Source organism: Salminus brasiliensis, chromosome 20 (genome assembly GCF_030463535.1).
Source record: "Salminus brasiliensis chromosome 20, fSalBra1.hap2, whole genome shotgun sequence".
NCBI lineage: Eukaryota > Metazoa > Chordata > Actinopteri > Characiformes > Bryconidae > Salminus > Salminus brasiliensis.
This window is the reverse complement of record NC_132897.1, coordinates 8,457,412-8,484,352: the sequence shown is the minus strand read 5'-3', so window position 1 is coordinate 8,484,352 and position 26,941 is coordinate 8,457,412. Positions and strand designations below refer to the sequence as shown.

Genomic DNA, 26,941 nt, shown 5'->3' with positions numbered 1-26,941 from the left:
CCAGCAAGCTTACCAGCAAAGGGTATGGTTTCGTCTGGATGACCAGCTTCAACCACCTTGACCATCAATGACCAGCTTAGACCATGTGAAACCAGCTACCAGCAAAAGCTGGTTTTCAGCTAGATTTCTCTGCAGGAATCACCTCCAGACTTTGCTAATTATGCTTTTCCTGTACCATGGTCTGCAAGGTCTTCGCCTCGGCTGTCTAGCAAAATTTAGCTAAATTTCAAGTATCATACAAGTAAATTTCTAAATTATGACTAGACTAAGTTTGGTTCTTTTAAGAACAGTGATGGTAAGTGGTGTCTTTAAGCAGGTTTTGTGGGGATTTTCTGGTCCAAGAACAGGACAACCGGTGAACCGACAGGGTCATGGGCACCTAGATGCTCATAGATGCAACCCTCTGAATGCCTCACAACTTATAGGACTGCTAACATCTTCAAATACCATAGGTGGATTGGTGCATTCATTTGGTAATTATACTTATTGCGTTGTAGTAATATACTATAGTATAGTAGAGTCAGAAACCTATTTTTAATATATTTTACAGTTGAACAAACTGCTCAGACATCAGGCAAGTCCAACAGAAAATGATTGATTTCATTCTTCAAGCCTTCAAGACTGCAAAGGAAATGTAGGTTATACTCTCACACTGTTTGGTTCAACACCTATGCATCTGTGTCAAAATGTTAGGCCATGAAGCCAGGTTAGCTATCTTAGACATCTGCTAACAAAGCACCCCCATTCTACCAACAAACTAAAATGGAGTCTGGCTAAAACACTGGAGAAAGTGCCAGGTGGTTCTAATTTAGTAGCTCAGCAGATTGTGAAAGAAAAAAGCCACAAACAAAAGGAGAAAGTCTTGTGCCCCAATCAAATACATATTTATCTAATTTGTGTGGACATTTCAACTGTATTGTATTCATAAAATAAATGTGTCCTTAAAAAAAAAAAAGGTTCCCGAATGCAAATTTTGAGAACCTCTGCTTTAGGAAACCAAACACGTTTCTCAAAGAATGCTGCATTTTTAAGAGTGTGCAAAAAAACAAGCCACTGATATTCCATCAAACTTCACTAAACCCACAAACTGCTCCGCAGTGCATTATTTCAACCCCCACATTACAAAGGCAGTTCAGTTAAATCTCATACCATTCTGTAACGTATGAGCATTTTCACTCTCACTGTAAGTATCCAATAATAACAGATCTGTCTCCAGTAATAACAGACTCTTGGAGAAGATGGCTGGATTCAGGCCTAGTAAAAAAATATTGAATCACAAGCACAAAGGCGGAGAAAGTGTCTGATTACTCCTCTCTATAAGAAATGAAAAAGAATTGACTGTGAAGTGGCAATTGGTTAGCTTTTCTTTTAAAGTGCCCTCTAAGTGCATGAAACTTTGTATTCAGCCATTGCTGAACTGCTCCATATACCTTACTATAATGGGTATGGCCCTGGCTTCAAGGCCAGTGGCACATTTACTGTAATTTATATTGAATGAAATTTATATTGCTGTTCATTTCTATCTTCTATCTATCTATGCCAGCTCCTCTACATCATCTTAAAAGGGAAACGACACTGAAAACATGCCTGCAAAACTAGTCATTATGTTTAGCGTTCATAGTAAACCCAGTCCCAGTATTTTTTAGTCATTTGAATGAGTTGAATGAACAAAAGAGACAGTTGCTCCAACAAAACCTGGATCAACTCTTTTTTAATATCCTTGATTTTGGAAGAAACTACATAAGAATGAGCAGGTGTCCCAATACTTTTGTCAATATAGTCTACATTTTAATGAGATGTTTCTCAGAAATAGACATCATTACATAATTAAATGTACATTTAGTAATGGGAATGGTTCCAGTGTCATATGCTGATCCAGTTTGTTATGACTGATACGGACATGAACTCAACCCAGCTTTGAATGATTAAAAGGGGTAAAATCATAGTCCTGAACATCGGCACCAAGAAGGGAATTCTGCCAGTAAAGGTCATGTAGCATTTCAGCAGCTCTCTTCCTCTCCCTCTCACTGTTTTGTTGTCTCTCCTTCTCACATATCCCATCTAATGCTTGCACTCCCAGTCATCAGACTACACCGGAAAGAGGTTTTTAGAGGATGAATTCTGAATTTGTAAAGCTACATCTGCTCTTCAGTCTCTTGTAGCTTCACTTATTTGTATTTGTGTGTGGTTGCCTTGGTTATGTTTTTATATGTTTTCAGGGCAAAGGCATCCTGACACTTTTTAAAAACAACAACTTTTGTGTCCCTGAGGTTAAAGTTAGAGTTAAGCTTAAGAACGTTCGTATTACATAAAACGACATACATTTACACAGCTATTTAGAAGTCTGAAATGGCTATTCTTAATAAAATAAATCCAATTTGTTGGCACAGTATTGTATAAAATTCAATTATAATATAATAATAAGAAATCTGCTCATTTAAGACACCTTTACCGGTTTTAAAAAATTATAACAGGTTTATAAAAGAAGTAACCATAACAGTGAGCTGCAGATACTTTTAAAAAGACACAAAAGTCCCATTCCTCATGTTTTAACATTGGTAATGAAATATTGAAGCAGAAAATGTATGAAAATAAAGACATAACTACAGTACATGGTTTACAATTTAAACCTATGGAATCATATTTGAATCCAATTACCATTTGATGTATACTTTACAATATTTACATCCTTGTATAAGTCGAAAAACATTTTACACAAAACAAAACAAAAGGTTTTTATATCACAAGCGATATCAAATTGTTGGATTATCCTGTAAGTAATACTTACACGCATTGCTTTTACATATAGATCATTATTATCACTGTCCCTCATTTTTGCAAATTTTCACATTTTGACAAAAAGTGAATCTGGCAGTTGTTCTTTACATTGTGTTAAAATTAGTTCTTTACAAAAATTTGTTGTTTACATTTCTAAAATGACTTGGAATAAAATATTTTACACTGACTTCCATTGAACATTGCTAAAGTTTTTCCCTTTTTCTGTAAAGTTGGAGAGACAAGGGACATTATATGTAATGCCTTTTGGACGTATGTATGACCTTACGTTCTGATATTGTATATAAAAACAAGTATGCGTGTGTGATGTGTGTTCTGTGTGTGTGTGTGTGTGTGTGTGTGTATAAAGCCAGTATAAAGAGGTCTTTATGCAGCCTGAGGAGAGGAAGTGAGCTTCAGAGAAAAAGCAGCACGGAGTGAGGTAGAGACCAAAGGCCTGCACATCTGGAGACACTACAACTCAGCTTCCACGCCAAGAAACTCCAACATTCCTTAAGTCAGCCTCTCTCTGTCTCTCCACCCCGAACTCACACACAGCAGGAGAGAAACACACACACACACACACACACACACACACATATATATACACACACACTCACACACATACACATATGGAAACCCACTACCAATCACCAGAAACACATAAACACTCAGGCTGGTGCCGGCCTTTCTACTGACAGGTCTTCAACATTAGTCTGACCTGCCAGAGAGGCCAATTCTCACTTCCTGCTGACCTCCAACCTTGCACTTCCTGTTTAATAAAAAAAAAGAAAAGAAAGATAAACCCGAAAAGGGGGGAAAATCATGCTCCGCCTCCTCCTGCTCCCTTGCCTTCTCTCTTTTTCCATCTCTTGCTGAGGAAAAATCTGCCACGTCGATTCTGCAAAATCTACGCCTTACTTTAAGCAAAACTTGCTTAGACCGGAGGTCCAATTGCGCCCATTCTAGCTTCCATTACAAACTTTGTTTGGAGAGATCTGGGGCTGAACTGCTAAACAATTTCATCTAAATTTCATCCGACCTCTCCCTCACCAACGTTTTTGTCTTTTCTTCACGGCGCATGGGTTACGAAGACTAGGTGGTTTCGGGGGAGCTTTATGAGCAGGTCAAGGTGAAAGAGCTGGGAGAGAAAAAGGCTTTTTGCCACCCACGTTCCTGCCTTCTCTCAGAGCCCTCAAACTCCGAGACCCCTCAGAAGACCCTCCTCTACACCCCCCCCAACCCACCCACTACTCCTTAGGACCTCCACCGGCGCTTTGCCACAGATAGAGAGAGAGAGAGAGAAAGAGAGAGAGGGAGAGAGAGAAAGAGAGAGGGTGGGATGGATGGAGGAAAGGATGGTCAAAGGTTTCTGAGAAGAGCAAGAAAACGCCTGATCATCGTATGCCAAAGCCATTTGGCACGGACCCGCGAGCACTGAGGTATCCTTTAAAGTATTTTCAAGTGCTTATGGGCTGCATGTGGGCTTTGAAACCTAAAAAAAGAGACAATGCATGGCACGGATTGTGGACGCTGCCCAGCAAACATAGCTTCTCTTACTTTTTCTCAACTACCCATACAGATATGCTGTAAGTCTCCTGTCTCCTTTTATATTTGATTGCCAGATTTTTTGTGGCAAACTTTTACATTTTCAGTTTTAGAGTGATGTGATGTGTGAGACAGTTCAAGTCCACAAACTACAAGCAAGACATGTTAGAAATGTGTTACCGCTATAATGCTACTGCAACAGACACACATGCAGATCAGTCAGTTATGCATTCTAGGCTTGTATTTGCTAGATGTGTGCTTTTAACCACTTATTGAAGTTTATTGTTATGTAAATTGCTCTTTTGCAGTCTGTTTTATCCAGATCCATGTTAATATACTGTATTTGTTTGTTTTCAGTGCAGCAGAGCAGTCTGGACTATCCCTGTGGATTTAGAGGCCTGGCCCGCCTGCCCAGTGTTCAGACTACCTGTTCAGGAAGTAGTGATTGTACAGTAGTCTGCACATTGGTTAGGCTGAACAGGAGAACACACAATGGAATCCATCGATGAATGAATTACACAATGGTAACTTTAAGCAGAAGGTCAGACTGAGTTCTGAGTTTCTAACGTAAAAGGTTTTTATGTTTTTAGATTATTTGTAATTCACCCAGTCACCGGGAAGTGTTATAGAGACGTAAATAGAGAAAAACAATTATATATGATATGAATGAATATGATATGATGATATTAATTTTTATGAGTGATTGTTTGTGTCCCCTGGTTAAATAACAGATTTAGTTGATTTTCTAAGTGATTAAAACATGTACAGTAACAAAATAAAAAATATAAATAAATTCTGCATATAAAAATGTTCTGCACATTTTAGAGCACTAATTATTTTCTTTTTAAAGAAAACACATTACTTGTGCACACACATACACACACAAACATTTTTAAATATGTTGCAATATGTTAAATTAAATTAAGCAAATTACCAGTATTTTTTTCTTTGTTAAGGAGAAGGATTTCTAGGATTTCTAGGATTTTCTAAGAATTTCACCTAATTTTACCAAATGATCAAAGCCAAAACATTTGTCTGCATATATTAAAATAAAAAACATATATGGCATGTGTGTCTGTCTATGTTTTTATCAGTGCAATCCTGTTTATGATAACACACTCCGAACAGCTGCATCATGTGTTATGTTCACAATATGACTAAATAAAAAAAACTCATTTCTGGAGAAAGACGTAGTTCTCTGTGCTCTTTCTTTACATCACTTCTTGATATAAAGAGTGAATTTTATGCATGGGTTCACTGAAACCTGCTGCAAATTCACATAATTTCCACATGAACGAAATATTGTACGTCAACACAATTCTTCCCAAAAGTCAGTTAAATGGAAGTCAAGAATGAGCCCACGTAATATGCTTTATTCACATGGATAAGCTGCACAGATTTGAAACATTTAAGTGTCCAAGACTCAGTGCCTGCAACACTGAACCTTTCAGGCCAAAATCCTCTTTACACTGACACAAATCTAAAACACACACACACACACTACCACCAGTCTTTGATTCAAGATATTTCTATCACATGCCCTTTAAACACCCCTGTCTGATAAGACAAGGCTCGTTTCCATTTGCTCCAGCTTTTGGGAGACTCAAGGAAGTGTTGGGTTTTTCTTCACAAAGACTTGTGGAAGTGTTGGGCTTGCAGACTCTGAGTCTGGTATGTATGGTAATGAAAACCATATGCCCCTCTCCCCTAGGCCCAGAGCAGGCTAGTCTACCCCAGCTTCATGCCTGCTGTCTCAGCCGCAGGGTGGGGGCTGGGCTTGGGGGTCGTGGAGGTACCGTAGCACACATGCACCTAATCAGAGCACTGTAAGGTTGCAAGTTGCGCTATATAACCACAGCTAAGAATAGAGCTCCTGCATTTACTACGTACTAATTAATGCGATGAGCATTTTTCGCAGTACAGTGGCTGTCCTCACCAACCCAAAAGCTGAGTGCTTTCCAGGGAAAAAGCGTAATCAAAACAATACATTAGAGCCAATGCATTAATCACAGGGAAAACGTGTTCCCAGACACATAGCCTAAATACACTCTGGCTGATGGCGTGAGGGCAACTGAAACCCCTCCCTTACCCTGAGGTATGAAAGTATCAGAACATTTAACTAAACATGAGATGATTCAGGGGGGTTTTGGGACCCCAGCGAATGTTGGTCAAGTATGACCACTGCAAAAAATGATACACTGGCACGTGAAAGCAGCTTAAATAATAAAACAAGACAATTATAGTAAATTAATCTTATTCCGCAGGGAAATTCTGTTTTTTAAAGATACAGTGACCATGAAACATTGACCAGAGACAAATTCCAAAAGATAATTTAGAAATCTCAAAATGAGAAATAAGCTCCCTGGGCAAACAGTTAGTCACTTTGTATGTCTTAAGGTGGACTATCTAGCTGCAGCAAATGTCTCGTTCGATGTGTGGAAAATTGGTCGCAAAGCAGATGTTAATAAATGGTAAAAAGGAGCGATTGAATTTAGGAGTGTCTAAAGCCATAGTGTGAAGGAAGTAACTGAATCTGCAGGTGTATGGAAGCGCACAGTCATACGGGTCTACCAGCAGCGGCAGCAATCACAGTCTACAGAAAATTCATTCTTGAGCAGAAGTGAGCAAGGGCCTCTTGCGTGCCACTCTGCTCCATATGTTGATGGTATGCAGTTTCCTGTGGAGTGTTCTTTCAGAAATTGGTTGTGAAGGACCTGAAGCCTGGAAGCCACAATTTCCTGTCCACTGGGATTTCTGCCACTGCTGGTATACCCGTATGACCATGCGCTTTGATACACCTGCAAATTTAGCTACTTCCTTCACACTTTGGCTTATCATTCCATTTGGCCATTAATTAACATCTGCTTTGCGACCCATTGTCCATGCATTGAACAAGACATTCACTGTTTCACCTCTTCTCAATCTAGGAGTCCCATCCCACATTGTACTTGTGCAACTCCATCTGCAGGAGCCTGAAGTTACTACCACCTTAAACACGCAAGGTGACCCATTTCTCGTCCCAGGAGCTGTTATGTATGTATACTGACTACATTTGAGATGCTTTCGCTTGTCATCCATGATATCGTTTTTTGCAGAGTAGAAGGCAATAGGGACTCACCTCGTCATCTTTGTACCACGACAGAGTCTCAGCAGTCAGCACAAACCAGTACTCCTTTGCTCCTCCCTTCATGATGCCGATGTTATTGATGGTTAGCCAGCCCTTTCTGATCACCTACACACAAACACAGAGGCTTAATGTAGCACAAAGTTAGAGGGCTGTATCACTGCATGTGTGTGTGTGACTGATTTTCAGGAAAGAAATGAAGAGAAAAGAGAAAACATAAAATGGCAATATGATGGTCTTTTCCAATGCATTAATATAAATTATATATTATACAGTATATTATTATATTATTATACATTATACATGTTATATTTTACAGCATTTAGCTGATGCTTGGGTGAATCATGTTACAAAGGTAGTTGAATGCAGTGTTAGGAGTCTTAGTTTAGAGTGGTGTGTTCAAGCAGGACATATATATATATATAAAACGCATTGCCTCTTCTTATAGTATTCTCCTTGTGGGCATAATTATCAGAGCACTAGGCAGCAGCTTAAAGGCCCATGACTGCTAATTGTTGGGACAAGGTTGTAGGAGTCAAATTTTCATCACTTCTCTTTTGGGACACCCCAAACTTTTGTTTTGCATGGTGCTCCGTGCCTATAGTTGTCCAAAAAAAAAAATACTACATTAATCATGTTTAATATGTTGAAAAGAATGTTTCATCTTTAACTTTATGCAATTTGGAAATCAGTCCATCTTCTACTCACTTAACTATTTACAGTAACAGTGTGTGTGATAGGGGGTGGTCTTTTAGATTTGCAGGAGCATTTCTGGCAGCTATTATAAACCTTCCATTTAATAAAAGCCACTATTATTATTAGCCAGCTATTATTGTACTTCTTAGAAGCTTCCATTACTACAGTGAAGAAGCCCAAGGCCAGGGGCACGACAGGAGGAAAATGTGTCTGCTAGCTGAGCTAGCTGAGCTGTATTAGATGAATGCAAATGAAACATGGAAATTAGTATTTGTACAATCTTTAATTAGTAATTTATCAGTTCTATTCCCATACACACCAGAAAACTCTCTCACACACATAAACACAAACACATATCATACAGACAACACTCTGTGCATACTTACCATTATCTCATCCTGTAGCACCATTACCATAGCAACAGTAGCAAAGCAAAGGAGAGGGTATAAGAGAAGGTAATTAGATAAGCTGAAAAAGACGGAGCGGAGAGAGAGGGCAGCGAGGGAACCAGGGTGATAAATGGAAACAGCCAGAAGACAAATAATTTACTACTACTTTCCACTTCATCAGACATTACCAGTCATCAAGGTTAAGAGTTAAATGCCAGACTAAAAGGCTCTGAAATAGTACAGTGTCATTATTGTTAATAGTCAAATAGTCATTGTATTTGGATTTGCTTTATCTGGCCCTATGAGCTTGTGTACAATAATAGGTGATGTAGGATAATGGCTCCAGTGGCTGCATCGTGACCATTATTATAAGGATGAAATGGTACTTTGCCAACTGTTAAACTAAATGTATAAGTATCTGTGCAGCTTGTTATGTGTAGGCGTGTCGCTAATGCCTACCTGATTTCCCGCAGCCTTCTTCTTACTCATCTGACTGCTTCTCTGCTGGGCGCTGATGAACAAACACAGACATCAGGAAACTTCAGAAAGTAATATATCACACTACCAGACATAACAGACATTTCTGCTATGCTATAGCATACATTGTGACTGCTGTACCACAACCTCATATTTCCATAAGAGACGCTTTACAGAAGGAAGAAAATTGTCCTATACCAGTTCTACTGGTCCATTTGTTACGAAATATGCACAAAATATAAAAGGTAGCTGCCATTTTCAAATACAAAAATAATGTAATAAAATAATGTTATATATATATATATATATATAGAGAGAGAGAGAGAGAGAGAGAGAAAGAGAAAGAGAGAGAAAGAGAGAGAGATTTAAGAGTTTATTTTAGGTGGTCTTACTTAGCAAACCCAATGAAATCCTCATGGTTGGTGTTCATGTAGGCCAGCTCAATGTCAATAAGAAGCATCACCTATTTCCCAAATTACAAAAATGGAATTGTCACATTCAACTCGATTTATTATCTTTGTCAAATAAGCACTCAGTGTATAGATAGACTATACCTGGCCCTTGGTGCGACTCTCTCGGTCACGGATGTGCTGTGTGACGATCCTTTCCATCTCCTCCCGCAGCATTGGGTACTGGGCCAGCTGTTGAGCACAACACAAAACTAAACACTGTAACACACTGAAAGGCAAGTAGAACAGTCTAAACCCATGCTTAGATTGAGAAGGAGTAAAATGTTTAGGGTGAAAAGGTTTCCTATAGAACATTAATAGAACTTCTTAGCCTATCATGCATAGGAACTTTATAGGGAATTTGGCATTATTCACTCTGAGATCCATTTGGTCTAAAATAAAAAGGTAAAGCAACAGCAAAGTAGTTCAGATGCTGAAGCAACAGAACAGAATGCAAATACCGTAACCTGTAGTAGAAGGAAAAGCATCATTTGAAAAAAAAAATAGCTAGTTACTACCCACTTCTGAACACTTTCCAGAACATGTTATATTACGTATATTACATAACTTGACAAACGAGACACAGCAAATGAAAGAGAATTTTACACCCTGCGCAAGGTGGATTGTGATGCTCATTGCTATCTTACAACCCTCCTACAGTCTATTTTCACGCCAAGCAAAGACACTCGGACATGCCCTAAATCAAGCTGCGTGGTGTGCAGTTGACGGCTCGCCTAAAGATCACTAAAATAGGGTCCTAAGAACACCCTATATATATATAAGACACTGACAGTAAAAGCTATTAAGACCCAGGTTTACCTTCTTAGTGCACTGCCTGACTGTATTGACCAGCTCAGAGATGACCAGGTCCACACACTTCTGGCAAGGCTCTTTGATCTTACCGATCTGTCTCTTCACAATTGTCTCAAACGCCATGTCAGGGGTGAACAGACCAGTCCTGAGAAATAACAGAGAGAGAAAAATTCAAAGGTTATTAGTCACACAGAGAGTCATACACAGCATAACTAACAGCAAAATACTTGGGACACCTGCTCATTCAGCAAACTCACACTATATGTCCAGATGTTTGTGGACACCCTCTAATGAATGCAATCAGCTACTTTGAGTTTCACCCATTGCTGACATAGATAGTGACACACACATAGCTTGCCTAGTCTCTGTAGAGAAGCATTGCCAATAGAATAGGACTCTCTGGAGCAGATAAACATGAACCTACTGGCAGCATGCCTAATGCCAGGCATGGGCTAAAGGGACATAAAGTCCCCAGAATTGAGCTGTGGAGCAGTGGGACTGTGTTCTCTTGAATGATGGTTGGTGCTCTATCCAATATTTTTGGGATGAGCTGTGCAGCAGACTACACACTCACCTGATACCATGGATGTTTTTAATAGCATAGCTGATCTCCTTGCGCAGCTCCTTTTCATCAAACTCCATCTATAAAAGTAAAAGATAGAGAAAAGCAAAGACAGTTAAACTCCTAAACTATAAGGAGCTTGTGTGCAATCCCTAACTGTCATAACTCCATAATTCTATTAGTTTCAGCTTTTACATACTGAATATTAAGATGAATATTAAGCCTTAAGATTATAAACTGAATGATATGTCTAGAGCTAAGTGGATAAACGCCTTATTTTCAGTAAGACCTTCAGTAATACAGCGCTAAGCTGTCATCAAACATTATAAAATTCCAAACCCTTCAAGTACATTAAATCCTGTGTTATTAGATTTATGAATCTTACTCTTCTTGAACAATCTTGAAACAATCTTCACCTGGAAAGCAGGGCAGATATGGATTTCCCCTATAAAAAATCTATTGATTTTGAACATTGCAGTAAAAGTCACCTTGACCAGTTCAAAGGGAAAGCGCTCATGGAAGATACGGTTGATTCTGGCTCCCCCAGACAGCTCATAAGTGTCAATCTGATCCCCAGAGCCTTCAATACACTTTTCAAAGTCCACGGCGAACTGCTGAACCATCCTGCAAGGAAAAAGAGCAGCAGCTGACTCAATGAATGATATGAATGATAGCATGAAAGTGCACTGACATGAACCAGGCTTTACTGCCAACAGCAGGTAAAATGGAGTAATGAGAAGAGGACTGCTGAGAGGCTACAGAATATCTATCTTCGGTTTATTAGAGAATCCATCAGGGGGTGGCTTTTTAAAGAAATATTAAAACTGCTAGGGCAACTCAAGAGCTGTGAAATTACATTACAAAAAAACACAGTTCTGAGTACATTTACCTTACGTTTATTCTTGAATACTGATATGTGTCCATATCGACCTTAAATAATGTAGCTAGTGTAGATACTGTACTTCATTCACATGATGGCCATTGGCACTCCCAAATGCAATCACTCCTAATCATTAACATCTGTTATGTGACCTATTTTCCACATATTTTCCCAATCTATGCATCCCGTCGCACACCCACAGATATTTATACCTGTTGGGTATACCTTTTGACATCCTCTGGGCGTCCGAACGGCAGAGTCTTTTTTATCCTAGCCGATACAAACTAGCTAAGGGTATTTTTCAGAGTAAATGGCAAAGTATTTTTGTAAGTTGCTCTGTTATGTAAATGTAAATGTTATATCCTGATTATCTTCTTGCAACGCCATCTGCAGGTGCCTGAAGTTACTACCACTTTAAACACCACTTTTAATAAGCAAGGTGACTAATTTTTTGTCAGGGAGATTTCGTCAGGGGTATTTTCAGCAATGTACTGTTTATATGTATATAAACTCATTTACTAATGTTGTTATAGCTCAACTCAATCAATATTGTTAACCAAACTGAGGGGCAGAACTACAAATGTGAGTTAGAAGAACCTTTGGCTTAAAAAACAGCCTGCATTAAGTACAGTACATTTTTTTTGTGCAAACTGCGTCCACATAGTTGAAGGAACTTCCTTTCCTCTCTGCATTTCTAGAATTTGCCTGGTCTGGTAGCCATATGCATCCACACACAAGTCAGCTGTGGTAATATTTACTGAGGCAATGAGCTATAAACCAGGCAATACCAAGCAAAGCAGATAGGAAAGGATGCAGTGGTCCGGTCCACTTGACACTGCATTACACATAATATTCCAGAACATAACCTAAAATAAAACCTAAGATTTACACCCTTGGAATAGATTATTGCCTGCTGTAAGCATCTATATGCAACAGATGCCTACAGATGTGGCAGAAAGAGACTGAAATCTCTGGAGTATTCCTTTAAAGAATCGCCCATTGAAAGTGGTTCTTCTAAGAAATTTCTACCGGAAATGGTGACATAAAATCATAGAGATCTGGCTCACTGTAGCAGGGCCTTGGTCTTGCGGGATGGATCATCTGGCCGGAAGTTCTTGTACTCTTCCACCTCCTTCTCGATGGACAGTAGCTGGCTCTGCAGCTTGTTCCTCAGACCTGGCAGTGTGTCTCGAATGTGATTGGTCAGTTGCTATAAGCAGAGAAAATCCACAAGTCACATTAAGATAGAGCTACTAATATAGTTTATGATAGTACTTATTGGATTACTATCATTTCAAGGTACAATCCTCCACTCCATGCAAAATGTAGTCTCTTGTGTATTACACAATGTAGTGCTCATTAGTCAATATTGTGAAATTGGCCTTGAAAATATTGCCTGATGTTCCTGTGGGTGCTGTGATGAATTAAGGCATAGTCACACAAGTCTATTTTTTGGTCAAAATAATGCAAGCATATCAGAGATAATATCGCAGTAGCAATACATATCAATATACACCGATCAGCCATAACTTTAGCACAACCAAATACTGAGTAGGTCCCCTTTTGTGCCGTCACAACAGATCTGAACATGCAAGGAATGGACTCCACAAGACCTTCTGAAGGTGTCCTGTGGTATCTGGCACCAAGATGTTAGCAGCAGATCTCTTAAGGTTTGTAAGTTGTGGGGCCTCACATCAATGAGCCTTAGGTGCCCATGTGTGACTGGTTCACCGGTTGTCCTTTCTCAGACCACCTTTGAAGGTACTATCCACTGCATACTAAGATCACCCCACAAGACCTGCCTGATGTTTTAGAGATGCTCTGATTAAGTAAAAAAGTCAAGTCTTAATATTAAGCATTTAAGTGTGATAGTAGCTGCAGGACGCTCTACCTGATTGAGGACTTTCTGCAGGTAAGGCGTTCCCATGCGCTCAGCCAGGTGGCGATATGCTGGGTGGGTGAGGAAGAACTTCCTCTCAGCTCCCATGGCAGCAGTGATGTCCTTTTTGCCATCGATATCCTTTTGACTGCGGTTCACTACCCCAATGTAGCCTATAGGAGGCATCAGAGAGCACGTTGACCCTCAGCATAGTATATACAGCACATATAGTGGCTGTCACACAAAACCTTGCATCTAAATTATTGCCATTTTACATTTTTTGACATAATGTGAATCTGGCAGCTGTTCTTTACAACCTCCTGATGAATGGACCAATAGAAATGCTTGAAACTTACTTTTGAGAGAGAAAAGGTTTTTGTGTTACAGCGACAATCTGCTATTACAATATGCCAATCTCTGACATAAAGACAGTCTGATGTTAGCAATGACAGCAAAGAAGGAATAATTCATGAAAGAAATCATGTTTAATGTAAAATCAAAAAGGGATAGAATAGTTTCACGAAACACAAACTTACAAATGACAAATTTCCCATTTTTTGCAATGCCTGAACAGTGTGCTCTATTACACCACCCATTATACTGTAAAATAATGTTGCCTATGTTGGATCTATCATCAGGAGATCATCAGTTTGATCCCCAGTGATGTCACAGCCATCCATGGCTCAAGCAGCACAACGGACCCTTTTCACACCCTGATGCCGTTAAGAGGAAGTGACAAAACACGGCAGTAAGGCACTGTACGTGTTATCTCGAAGACCTTCCCCATTCCTCAAGCAGAGTTTTTTTTCCATTAAAACAAAATTGTTCCTAGCAGAGAACATGTTTCCAGCAGAGGTATAGGCAGGATATTTCACTGGTCTAAATAACTGTATTAGTAATGTGAACAGGGTCCATTCTGTCTGGAAGGGTAGGATGGCCTTACCCATCACTACAACACTCGTACAATGCTGCCAACTGCAGCTGTGTGCTAGCTGATGGAGCAGAACTGGCAGTTAGTATTCTCCTGCAAGCATGTTAAACTACCCAATGATGTTGCATTAGCAAGAAGCACACGCTGGCTTTTCATACTCCCAGCACTGATGCCATTGTGTAATAGGGGAGTCCTGGCTACTGGGTGGGAATTGGAAATGACAAAAATTGGGATGAAAACTAGTTATTTCAAAAATTGTATCCTGACTGAACTCAGTCAACTCAAGAAAAGTAAAATTCCAAGACGTGTTCAAGAGACAAGTTTAGTAATGCAGTAATCAGCTCTTGGGACAAAGCTAGAACATCACTGTGAGAGAGTTTATCACCTGGGAAACCATTTCCAGCAAAGAAGAGCTACCCTTCCTAAGAGCTACAAAGTGCAACTAAATTGGCGATCAAAAATAACTTGGTGACGCACAGACAACCTATTTATAGGAAACCGATGTAGACAGAATGAACAGAATGTCCTCTAGTGAACGAGGTTTACCTCTACGCAAAGGAAGAAGCTTGTTCTCCAAGATGTCACGAGCGTCTGTGCCCTCATCCATCAGGTCCAGTTTAGTGATCACACCAATTGTTCTCAGACCTGCTCAACAGCAAAAATGCACACATGTAGATACTGCATATAGGAACTATGACTCACATTTAGGGATATCCGGATCCTGTAACTTTGCTTTTCTGATCAAATCTGAGTTTCTTTATGCTGAGTATCAGCCCATGCCGATACAATTCGATTTAGATAACACACAGTATAAATTAGATGAGTTGCTGATTATTACATTCAGTAAATCCATTTTATTTTAAGTATCAGTTTCTATAATGAGACATTCTGGACTGATTGATTTTGTTTAGTAGAGACTTTTCTTAAAAACAAAGAAAGGCTAGTGGTTCTCCTGATATTATGGTCTGTTTTAATGTTCCACTGTAAAATAGTTCCACACTGCAGTTCCACTTTTTATTTACCTACTGAGAACGTCCGCATTGCTGCCGGCTGGGCAATAATATTTGTTAATGGTACCTTGAGGACACCAGATGGCGCTCTGAACACCACGGTTAAAAATAAAACTCTGAACTGTTTTAACATCAAAACCGTTATACCCAATCCATTAATTTATGCCTGGATAGGCCCAGATCCTGATCCGATGGATCAGACTGGGACATTCCTAAATATTTACATATTAAAAAATAATCATGTTATCCCTAACTATTTACAATTCACATTCTGCAATTTCCCCAAGGACCAATAAACTGTACAACGCCTCATTTAAAACAGACATTTTTATGAGGTTATGTTGGGAAGAATTAATGGGGAGGAGAGGAACAGAAAATATAGGATCATTTTTGGAACCATATGCAATCTAATGGGACATGCAACATTGACCTTGTACTATTATTATTATTATTACAACAACTAGTATCATTACACATACTTATGATAATCTCTTTTTCTTTTGTTTGTTTTTTGCAATTAATGGTCAATTGTGTATATGGGCTGTGCAATACCTGTTGTATATGTTTAACAATAAAAAAAATGACTTCTATTCTATTCTACTATATACTACTATCCTACTCAATAGCAATTTTGAGTAGGTCGCATAGGAATATCCAACCTTTTTCCACATTTTACCATCTCCTGTTGCACAAGCACGTTCAATTTCACAACCCCAGAGAACTAGAAAGCCAGAAAACTTTCAGAATTTCCATCTATATCTGGCTTAACAAGAAAGCTTTCACATTCATGCTGAATCATTCATGAAACTCAGGAGAAAATAACAGCCCTTGATCTCACTCAGCTCTAACCTACTACAAACCAGACCAAACAGTCTACATTTTCCTTTCTACGCATCTAGTAAAACATTTCAAAACGAGTGACCACTTAGGGCTGGGCGTCTCAACTGATTTGGACCACATCTCACAGATGGACATGAACTTAAACACTGTGTTAAGTTTGGCTCACACCTTGAGGGTCCACTTCCTTGGCAATCTTGAGGGCGTCTGAGTTGGCGAGGTCAGAGTTGGCAGGCGAGACAGCCAGCAGCAGGCAGTTCTCCTTGGTAACGAACTGCATGAGCATTTCTCTGATCTGGAACTCGATATCAGCCGGTTGGTCTCCAACTGGCACTTTTGTCATGCCAGGCAAGTCAACCAGAGTGAGATTCAGAACTGGAAGGGGAGAATATAAGGAGGTTAGGATGCTTTGGTGCCATGCTAGAAATACTGTTTTATGCAGTCATGAATTTTATAACTGACAGACAACCAGATGAGCAGTTTTTGTTTAGGGTGTAAATGGAGGCTGAATCTGTTTGTGTCCAGCTGCTTTTATTTTTGTCCATGGTTCATTTCCATTAACCATATAGTTCCATTTCTGAGAGGTAAATGGAATTGCATATGGAGCTTAAAGAAAGACACACACTATATGGACAAAAGTATTTAGACATCTGATCATTTCTTGTTTCTTCTGAAATCAAGGCTATTGAAAAATATGTGCTTTTGTTGGAGTAACTGTCTCTACGGTCCAAGGAAGACTTTCTCCTAGATTTTGGATCATTTGGATAGGCATTGTGCCAATAGGTTCATGTTTATCTGCTACAGAGAGTCTTAATCTGATGGCAGGACTTGTGTGTGTCCACAAATATTACATGTTACTCTGATACATTTTACTTTGGCCAGTACAAGATAGGTATAAGTAATTACCGCCAGAACCGAACAGAAACTGTGGGTCAGCGAGAGATGCTTCTGCAGAGCTAGTACATTCTTTGGAAATCCTTCCTTGCTCAAGGATTTACCTGAACCACAGCAGCACAGGAAGACCAGCATTCAGACGTTCTGTGCTTTATTAGTAATGTGCGGGTCTGTCTCGACTGACCTCTTTAAGGGGAAATCCACTACATATGTAGACTTTGTATTTTCTATTCAAAAAGACCCATGAGCCTGGGCCCATGTGGGCTCAGTGCTATAAGTAGGATTGCCACCTTTGCATTGCATTGCTGGTACCTGTACCACAACTTGTATGCAGTGTGTCTCGCTTTACCATTAGGGGAGTAGACTCTCAGGTTGATGGGTACTGGAGAGATGCCTTTGTTCTGTCCAGTGATGCGGTCAGTCTCAGCCTCGATTTCCTGACGCACTTCATCAAAATCTGTGAACTTTTTCCCTTTGCAGTGCAGGAACTCAGCATACTCTACAAATCAATCATGATTTCATGCGTGAACATTCATAGAACAATGGTCAAAGCTAAAGCTCAATGATTATTATGTGAAAAATAAAAACTCTATTATATTCATCTATTATTCAAAGTATTATTCAAAAAAATCTATTCATCTATTATTTAATGATGCCGCAACAACAGTATCCCCAGCTAACAGCAGGGAGTGCTGATTTATTGTTACCTGTGGGGCAGTTGATGAGCTGCAACACCAGGGGGCGACGAGTGACAATGCCAGAGCCTCGGGGAAGGAAATCCCTTAGAGGAAAGAGAAAAGGGATCAGTCACTCATCCTAAAGGCAGTAGTCGTTGCTATTAGACACTGAATATTGCTAAAACTAGTGCTTTTTTGAAGAATAGAGTTCTTCTTGATTGTGCCTTTATTGTAAACTTGTTTGTGTTGTATTTTTTGCATATGATTTATTATCATGGACAATAACTTTCTTGTACAAAAATAAATTCTTCATTGTATCAGAGGATGTTAAAGGAATTTAAAAGGTCATCTGTCCATAAACTCAAGAGAAAGCAGAGGTGGACCATGCAACATAAATATGACCCAAAAATATTACATTATATCCACCAAGAGATGGATCAAAGGAGAGAATGACCCAGTCAAAGCCTGGATCTTAATCATTTTGAGATGCTTAAGCATTTTTCAGCCTATCTACCTATTACCATGTACCATGTACAATAAAAACAAACCCAGCTACCAGCGCTAGCAGTGGGCTTGTGTCTAATATGTGGCAGATGTCTTGTATGTGCTTCTTCTGAGATAGCTAAGGCACAACCCATTGAACTCATTGAAAAACTTCACACGCTTGAAGGAGAACATTAATATCCAATTCTCTTAAAGAATCACTAGCTAGTCATTGTTTATCTTTGCTCTGCTAAAGCTTGTGCTCATTGGAAGCTGTTATAATTGTGTTTATAATAGCGGTGTAAAGGATCATGGTTCGGATCGGATCACAGCGATTTGCTCACTGCCCACCGCTCTGGGCACATGTGCTTATTGTCACTAGGTGTGTTTGTGTGTGTGCATGTTCACTTGAATATGGTTGTATTTGCAGGCAGTTGATACTGCAAAGATACGGTTAACTGCTATTGTACTGACTGTATCTAATACATTAACATAAAATATTACATTTCATTTAACACAAATCATAAATGAACAGTAAATCAAGACTGGTGAAGGTTTTCAGCAGTAATGTGTGAGTTTGTAACAGCTAGATGGAAAATCCAGTCCAGCATGTGTTTGGCTGTGTGTAGGTGGTGTGATACAGATGGTAAGCAAAGAAAGATTTAGTATATGTATATGTGCTGTGCTTTTGTCATATATCCTGGGCACGGCAAACGCTTGGCTGCAGGCGCACACTGCAGTGCGGTACTGAAGTGTGAGCTCCACAGCAGTGACAACTATGTTCAGTTTTCACAAACTCACTGACTCACTCACTGTCACAAGCACAAACTCTCTCTCTCCCTTTTACACACACACACACTCTCTCTCACAATTTCACAGCAAGCCCTTCTGACTGTAGCTGTTTTTATTCAATTAAGTAGCTGAGATTTATTCAAAGCTTTGATATCATTGTGCTTTAATTTCAATACAAAGCCCATAATGCAACTTTGTGGTATTAAAGTCCACTATTATTCAATACTTAACCACACTTCTGCATTTTGAATGATGCTATTTGGTTAATTACTCCACCTTATCTCATGATTAAATGAATTAAAAGAATGCAAGTATTGCATTTATCAGGAATGCTAGATAGTGTTGTCATGATATCTTTCTCCCATGGGAAGGAGGGTGAAATGTCTTATGCGGGGTATAAAAACATGCACAATCGTGCACAAGCAACAGGATGTTAAAAGCAACCGAATTAAGGTTCAGATTTGTTAAGCCTAGAGCTTCAGAAAGGTCCAGGGCCTTGCACAAGGGCCTAACATTGGCAGCTTAATGGAAATAGGCATTGAGTCCACAACCATGAGATCAATCACTATATTGACAGAAAGTATTGGGACACCTGCTCATTCGATATTTCTTCCAAAATCAAGGCAATTAAAGAGTGTATCCTACTTTGGTTGGAGTATATGTCTTTACTGTCTAGAGAAAGCTTTGAACTAGATTTTGGAGCATTGCTATGAAGATTTGGTTGCACTTAGTGACAAAAGTGTAAAGTCAGGAGGACCTTGTCTCATCCCTAACTCCTCAGCTCATCCCAAAAGTATTGAGTAGACACCATAATTCCAGTTCGATGCTGGGGGACTTTATACCTGTGTCATTAATAAGTGCAACTTAAAATAGCCTAATGCATTCATTAGAAGGGGTGTCCACAAACATTTGGACATATAGTGTGGCTGCAGAATAGCTATATACACACTGATTTCATTTAATACATTTAGAAATAAGCACATTGCTTGAATAAAAAAAGGCTTCTGAATTTGCTATTGAACAGTTTTTATCTGTAAATCAATTACATATTAAGATTGGCTGCAAGCCCACTTAAACACGCCATGACAAGCAAAACAGCCCTTTTCCCACTTTGAAACTGAACAACAGCCCCTATTTTCCTGCCAGTCAAAGGGCCTGATTGTGTCAGAAGGGCATGACAGACTCTGCAGTGTACACAGCACTCACAGTGTGAACAGCATGGAGCAGTGGTCACTCTGAACCTGAGGAGCACAATGGAGAGCCAAAGAAAAGAGAAGAGAGAGCATCGAACGTCACGCCGTTACGGCATGGGTCTTTGGACTGTCTCGATTTGGGCTGAGAGCTTGTACCGCACTTCTCCTCCAGGAGTGCACAAAGCCATCTGTGTTGGGTGCAGAAGGGAGCGGGAGGGACCAGAATCTGGTTGCTGGAATTAACCATATGTTTCTAAGGGAGGAGGGGGGGGGGGCTGTCCTTGCCTTATAATGGCTACTCTGTGAGGAGAAATGCAAACGTCCTTGCAATCCTCCAGGGATTGAAACCAGGAGGGCAGCCACTGGTTATTAATGATTAAGCCACGTCTGATTAGTTACGTTCTGGATCGGGTGCAGCTGATGCCACTGTGTGAGCATCACACCAAACACTCTCACTTTGCCACTTAAGACCTTTGCCTATGGCTTTTAGGCAGCTGAGCTCTGGACTTTACATAGAAATCCTTTGGAGAACTGTCCTTGGTCCTGAAACCACCAAACATTCATCTTGATGTTGGTCTCGTTTAGGGGGTCTAACAGCGGATCTATTTTGATAAGGAAAATACATACAAATTCTTCATATTGCTTTCAAATTATTCATGAAGATGTTAATGTATACATGTACAAAATGTAGCTATACCTTTCATGAACATCTATTTTTTTTCATTTTGATTATATGTCATTTTCATCATTTCAATTTCAAAGATTTGATATGGTTTTGTTAAAAAAACACATGACTATATTTATTTGATAAATAATGTAATTAAACCAATATGGTTTGATCTACTCACACACATTTATTGGAGCCCATGCACACTAAATAAATAAATAACAAATAATAACATATTATTGCCAACATGCACAAATCTTGCATCTCTATTTTTATCATTTCCCTTTTTGACATCATTTTAACCTGCCAGCTGTTCTTTACATTGTGAACATTTCAGGATCAATAGACCAATAGAAATGATCAAAAATGACTTATTAAAAAATTTACATTGACTTCCATTGAAAGTCAAGAAGGTTTTTCCTGCTGTGAAGTTGACATTTGGAGATACGAGGTTGTAGCTCTACAGCGACCACATGCCCACCAATGGGTTAAAAGATAAGGCCCATATAATACATCCATCATGTCACGTGTTTGCGTGGACGATTTGAGAGTCGGCCCAACCCCCTCCCCACCCCCATCACCACCTAATTTGCACAAGCATCGAGCTGCACTGGCGGATCCAGCAGAATGACAATCATGGTGGCGTCAAACCACATCCTCAAGACAATGAGATGCAAAAAGGGAAAGACAGCTGAAGGATGACGGCGACGATATTGGTCAAACCTGTGGTGGAGCCACGCTCGGGAGACCCAGTGATGCCAAGTTACGCCCAGTGTGGGCAGGCAATCCATCGTTCTGGCTGGTTTCCATCTCGATCTCTTCTGGAGATCAGTTGTAACCTACTCTGAAACCAGTAATCTAGTAATAGGAATGTGAACAGGACGATTTACTGTGAATCAGTAACGTCTGAAAAACGTGGGCTGTTTGATTCTGTGTGAGTACAGGTGCTCTGCAAGCTACAGCATCATGCAAAGAGGCAGCAGCAGCCAGGGCCGTACAGCCTAGGCCTAGACACGGTTCCCACACATTTACGCGTTTTATGGTAGTCTTAGCACCCACTGCACCCAATTTACCGTGCAGGATTAGCCATTAGTCAATTAGTTATTTCCATTGCAATAAACGACCACACTGGAGATCCCCCTGAATGCATTAAGCTCGTGACGCCTATGGCTGATGTTTGGTGTGGAAATCCCTGGCTTTCTATCACATTAGAAATGAGAAGCCCTATGCCTCATTCTTCATATCATCAGCAAGTCTGCATTTCTCAATGCAACCTGCACGAAAATGAATGAAAGCAATGCACCAGGAGTCAGCTTTGCATTCACTGTGCATTACAGAGTAAAAATGAAAGCCATCAGAATTCAGCTCATGCTGGTCGTGTCATATTATCATAGTGTAAAATTAGCCCATCATGGACCGTTCAGCCCAGGAGCGCCCTGGACGAGGCTACTGTATCACTTACTTCCCAACGAAGTTCTCCAAAACCGAGCTTTTCCCAGCACTCTGACCCCCAACCACGGCGATCTGGGGAAGGTCCAGGTTCGCATTTTGCCCGATTGCGGAGAAGGCGTCCTGCAGTTTATTCACCAGAGGAATCAAGTCCTCCATTCCCCGGTTCCCCATCTTCGCTGGGGAAGGACCTTCTGCTTCACGGCGAACAGAAAGACGAGCCTCTACAGAGCTCCTCCTCACAGCCTCCTTTTTTCACCTTTACGGACACCTCTGCAGGTTTTCATACGCCCTACAGGAGCTCTGTCCCTCTCGGTTCCTCACCGCAGCAGCTGAGGGGGATCTGTAGACTGAGGGCTGCAGCGCTCCCTCTTTCCTCCCGCTAGGTGTGAGGCCGATTGTGCAAATTCGCATTTATACCGCTAGGGGCGCAGCGTTAGGGAATTTCACGGGGTTGGGGAATTCTGGGCAATGTAGTTTTTTTTGTTTAGTTTTTTTAAATAATGTATTTTCCGCAATATCTCGCAAAATTGGTTACACAGTGACTTCAGTTTGAATATACAGAAACCCCAGAACCACCTTGACCTCGACCACCTTGGTAAATGATGGTCATGCTGGTCGACCACCTTGGTAAATGATGGTCATGCTGGTCGACCACCTTGGTAAATGATGGTCATGCTGGTCGACCACCTTGGTAAATGCCGGTCATGCTGGTCGACCACCTTGGTAAATGATGGTCATGCTGGTCGACCACCTTGGTAAATGCCGGTCATGCTGGTCGACCACCTTGGTAAATGATGGTCATGCTGGTCGACCACCTTGGTAAATGCCGGTCATGCTGGTCGACCACCTTGGTAAATGATGGTCATGCTGGTCGACCACCTTGGTAAATGCCGGTCATGCTGGTCGACCACCTTGGTAAATGATGGTCATGCTGGTCGACCACCTTGGTAAATGCCGGTCATGCTGGTCGACCACCTTGGTAAATGATGGTCATGCTGGTCGACCACCTTGGTAAATGATGGTCATGCTGGTCGACCACCTTGGTAAATGCCGGTCATGCTGGTCGACCACCTTGGTAAATGATGGTCATGCTGGTCGACCACCTTGGTAAATGCCGGTCATGCTGGTCGACCACCTTGGTAAATGATGGTCATGCTGGTCGACCACCTTGGTAAATGCTGGTCATGCTGGTCGACCACCTTGGTAAATGCTTGTCATGCTGGTCGACCACCTTGGTAAATGCCGGTCATGCTGGTCGACCACCTTGGTAAATGCCGGTCATGCTGGTCGACCACCTTGGTAAATGCTGGTCATGCTGGTCGACCACCTTGGTAAATGATGGTCATGCTGGTCGACCACCTTGGTAAATGCTGGTCATGCTGGTCGACCACCTTGGTAAATGCTGGTCATGCTGGTCGACCACCTTGGTAAATGCTGGTCATACTGGTCGACCACCTTGGTAAATGCCTGTCATGCTGGTCGACCACCTTGGTAAATGCCTGTCATGCTGGTCGACCACCTTGGTAAATGCTGGTCATGCTGGTCGACCACCTTGGTAAATGCCGGTCATGCTGGTCGACCACCTTGGTAAATGCTCATCATGCTGGTCTACCACCTTGGTAAATGCTGGTCATGCTGGTCGACCACCTTGGTAAATGCCGGTCATGCTGGTCGACCACCTTGGTAAATGCTGGTCATGCTGGTCGACCACCTTGGTAAATGATGGTCATGCTGGTCGACCACCTTGGTAAATGCCGGTCATGCTGGTCGACCACCTTGGTAAATGCCGGTCATGCTGGTCGACCACCTTGGTAAATGCCGGTCATGCTGGTCGACCACCTTGGTAAATGATGGTCATGCTGGTCGACCACCTTGGTAAATGATGGTCATGCTGGTCGACCACCTTGGTAAATGATGGTCATGCTGGTCGACCACCTTGGTAAATGCTGGTCATGCTGGTCGACCACCTTGGTAAATGCTGGTCATACTGGTCGACCACCTTGGTAAATGCCTGTCATGCTGGTCGACCACCTTGGTAAATGATGGTCATGCTGGTCGACCACCTTGGTAAATGCTGGTCATACTGGTCGACCACCTTGGTAAATGCCTGTCATGCTGGTCGACCACCTTGGTAAATGCTGGTCATGCTGGTCGACCACCTTGGTAAATGCTGGTCATGCTGGTCGACCACCTTGGTAAATGATGGTCATGCTGGTCGACCACCGTGGTAAATGATGGTCATGCTGGTCGACCACCTTGGTAAATGCTGGTCATACTGGTCGACCACCTTGGTAAATGCCTGTCATGCTGGTCGACCACCTTGGTAAATGATGGTCATGCTGGTCGACCACCTTGGTAAATGCTGGTCATGCTGGTCGACCACCTTGGTAAATGCTCGTCATGCTGGTCGACCACCTTGGTAAATGCTCATCATGCTGGTCAACCACCTTGGTAAATGCTGGTCATGCTGGTCGACCACCTTGGTAAATGCTGGTCATGCTGGTCAACCACCTTGGTAAATGCCGGTCATGCTGGTCAACCACCTTGGTAAATGCTGGTCATGCTGGTCGACCACCTTGGTAAATGATGGTCATGCTGGTCGACCACCTTGGTAAATGCTGGTCATGCTGGTCGACCACCTTGGTAAATGCTGGTCATACTGGTCGACCACCTTGGTAAATGCCTGTCATGCTGGTCGACCACCTTGGTAAATGATGGTCATGCTGGTCGACCACCTTGGTAAATGCTGGTCATACTGGTCGACCACCTTGGTAAATGCCTGTCATGCTGGTCGACCACCTTGGTAAATGCTGGTCATGCTGGTCGACCACCTTGGTAAATGATGGTCATGCTGGTCGACCACCGTGGTAAATGATGGTCATGCTGGTCGACCACCTTGGTAAATGCTGGTCATGCTGGTCGACCACCTTGGTAAATGCTTGTCATGCTGGTCGACCACCTTGGTAAATGATGGTCATCCTGGTCGACCACCTTGGTAAATGCTCATCATGCTGGTCAACCACCTTGGTAAATGCCGGTCATGCTGGTTGACCACCTTGGTAAATGCCGGTCATGCTGGTCATGCTGGTCAACCACCTTGGTAAATGCTGGTCATGCTGGTCGACCACCTTGGTAAATGATGGTCATGCTGGTCGACCACCTTGATAAATGCTTGTCATGCTGGTCGACCACCTTGGTAAATGCTGGTCATGCTGGACAGGTCATCCCCAAAACTCTGACTTGTTAATGAGCGGATTAGTAAATTCAGATGTGTTGGGGGCAGGGAATCCACAAAAATGTACAGGGCAGGGTGCCTTCGGGACCAGGGTTTAGTGGAAACACTGTGCTGGACGACCAGATTGGTCATGCTGGTCAATCCACCATGGTCAAGCAAGCTTTGGCATACTGGTGGTCTAGATTGGTCAGTTAGATAGATCATGCTGGTTGACCAGCTAACCCATTAAACTCAAACAAAAACATACACTATGCTACTCAACAGCTTAACCAGTTTGAGCTGGCCAGGCTTGAGGCCTCTTCCTATTGATCTCAGTTCTGTATCAGATATGGATTTTTACTTTGCCTGTCAATTAAATTTTCTCCTAGGGTAAAATTAGAAAGTCCGGAGAGCACATAAAATTCAAAGCTGCCCGGCGTTTCCAGTTTTTTTACAGAAACATGCTGTATTCGGACAGGAGTAAAGATAGATTGAAAAGCTTAGTATTGATCACTGATAGACACCAAAATATCACCAGAACGTGTGTATCAGTATTTCTAAGTTCTCCTCTGGTCTTGAGGACTGTCCCACACTGCTTTGTCATTTTCACAGAATGTTTTCTTAAAGTGATCTAAATGAACTGCTGCCCACACACTGCTGTCCACAGACCTCCTGTAGTGGCTGGAGCTTTCTTCTCCACACGTTCCCCAACACAGTCCTGCAAGCTCTCAGAGCTGTTTCAGTCTAGTGACTGTGTTGCTCATGACATAATCTGAACTCACTCCTCAACACACTCCATCACGTACAGATGGTAGCTAGGGCGTCTTGCATTGTCATGTTTTAGTGTTGTATCCTCCACTAAAAAAGAAGTGATAGATCCCTCCAAACACATCCTAAAGAGCTGATTTTGCCTTCTTTCCTCAAGATAACTGTAGTTATTAATACAATTAATATTATAGTAGTGGAAGTTCTGGATTAAATCTGTGTTCTCTTCTTGGGTGCTGCCAGGACTTTTGGGCCCCATGAAAAAATATCACACTGGGCTCCACCGCCCCAATGCTGAAAATTTAACATATGACTCTGCCAAAATTAAATTATTATTATTAATAATTATTATTATTTAACACACCTCTATAATAATGTTTGATAACATTACTTATGTAATAAAATGTATCTGGCCATTTTAAACAATAGCCACA

The 26,941-nt window shown here is 41.3% G+C and overlaps 1 protein-coding gene across 2 annotated transcripts in view; it reads right to left on the bottom strand.

The window, feature by feature from the left end:
- The window catches only part of dnm1b (dynamin 1b), a 34,196-nt gene extending 11,276 nt beyond the window's left edge, over nt 1-22,920 (bottom strand). For both annotated transcript variants that reach the window (XM_072664348.1, XM_072664349.1), the window contains exons 1-15: nt 22,539-22,920; nt 17,972-18,045; nt 17,614-17,763; nt 16,542-16,745; nt 15,070-15,168; nt 13,605-13,765; nt 12,781-12,923; nt 11,322-11,457; nt 10,846-10,913; nt 10,278-10,416; nt 9,564-9,650; nt 9,402-9,472; nt 8,992-9,043; nt 8,530-8,541; nt 7,442-7,555 (exon numbers count right to left, since the gene is read on the bottom strand). In XM_072664348.1, coding sequence (XP_072520449.1) covers nt 7,442-7,555; nt 8,530-8,541; nt 8,992-9,043; nt 9,402-9,472; nt 9,564-9,650; nt 10,278-10,416; nt 10,846-10,913; nt 11,322-11,457; nt 12,781-12,923; nt 13,605-13,765; nt 15,070-15,168; nt 16,542-16,745; nt 17,614-17,763; nt 17,972-18,045; nt 22,539-22,699 — 1,671 coding nt within the window. In that variant the 5' untranslated portion in view covers nt 22,700-22,920. The remainder of the gene's footprint in view (nt 1-7,441; nt 7,556-8,529; nt 8,542-8,991; nt 9,044-9,401; nt 9,473-9,563; nt 9,651-10,277; nt 10,417-10,845; nt 10,914-11,321; nt 11,458-12,780; nt 12,924-13,604; nt 13,766-15,069; nt 15,169-16,541; nt 16,746-17,613; nt 17,764-17,971; nt 18,046-22,538) is intronic.
- Between the last annotated feature and the right edge of the window lie 4,021 nt (nt 22,921-26,941).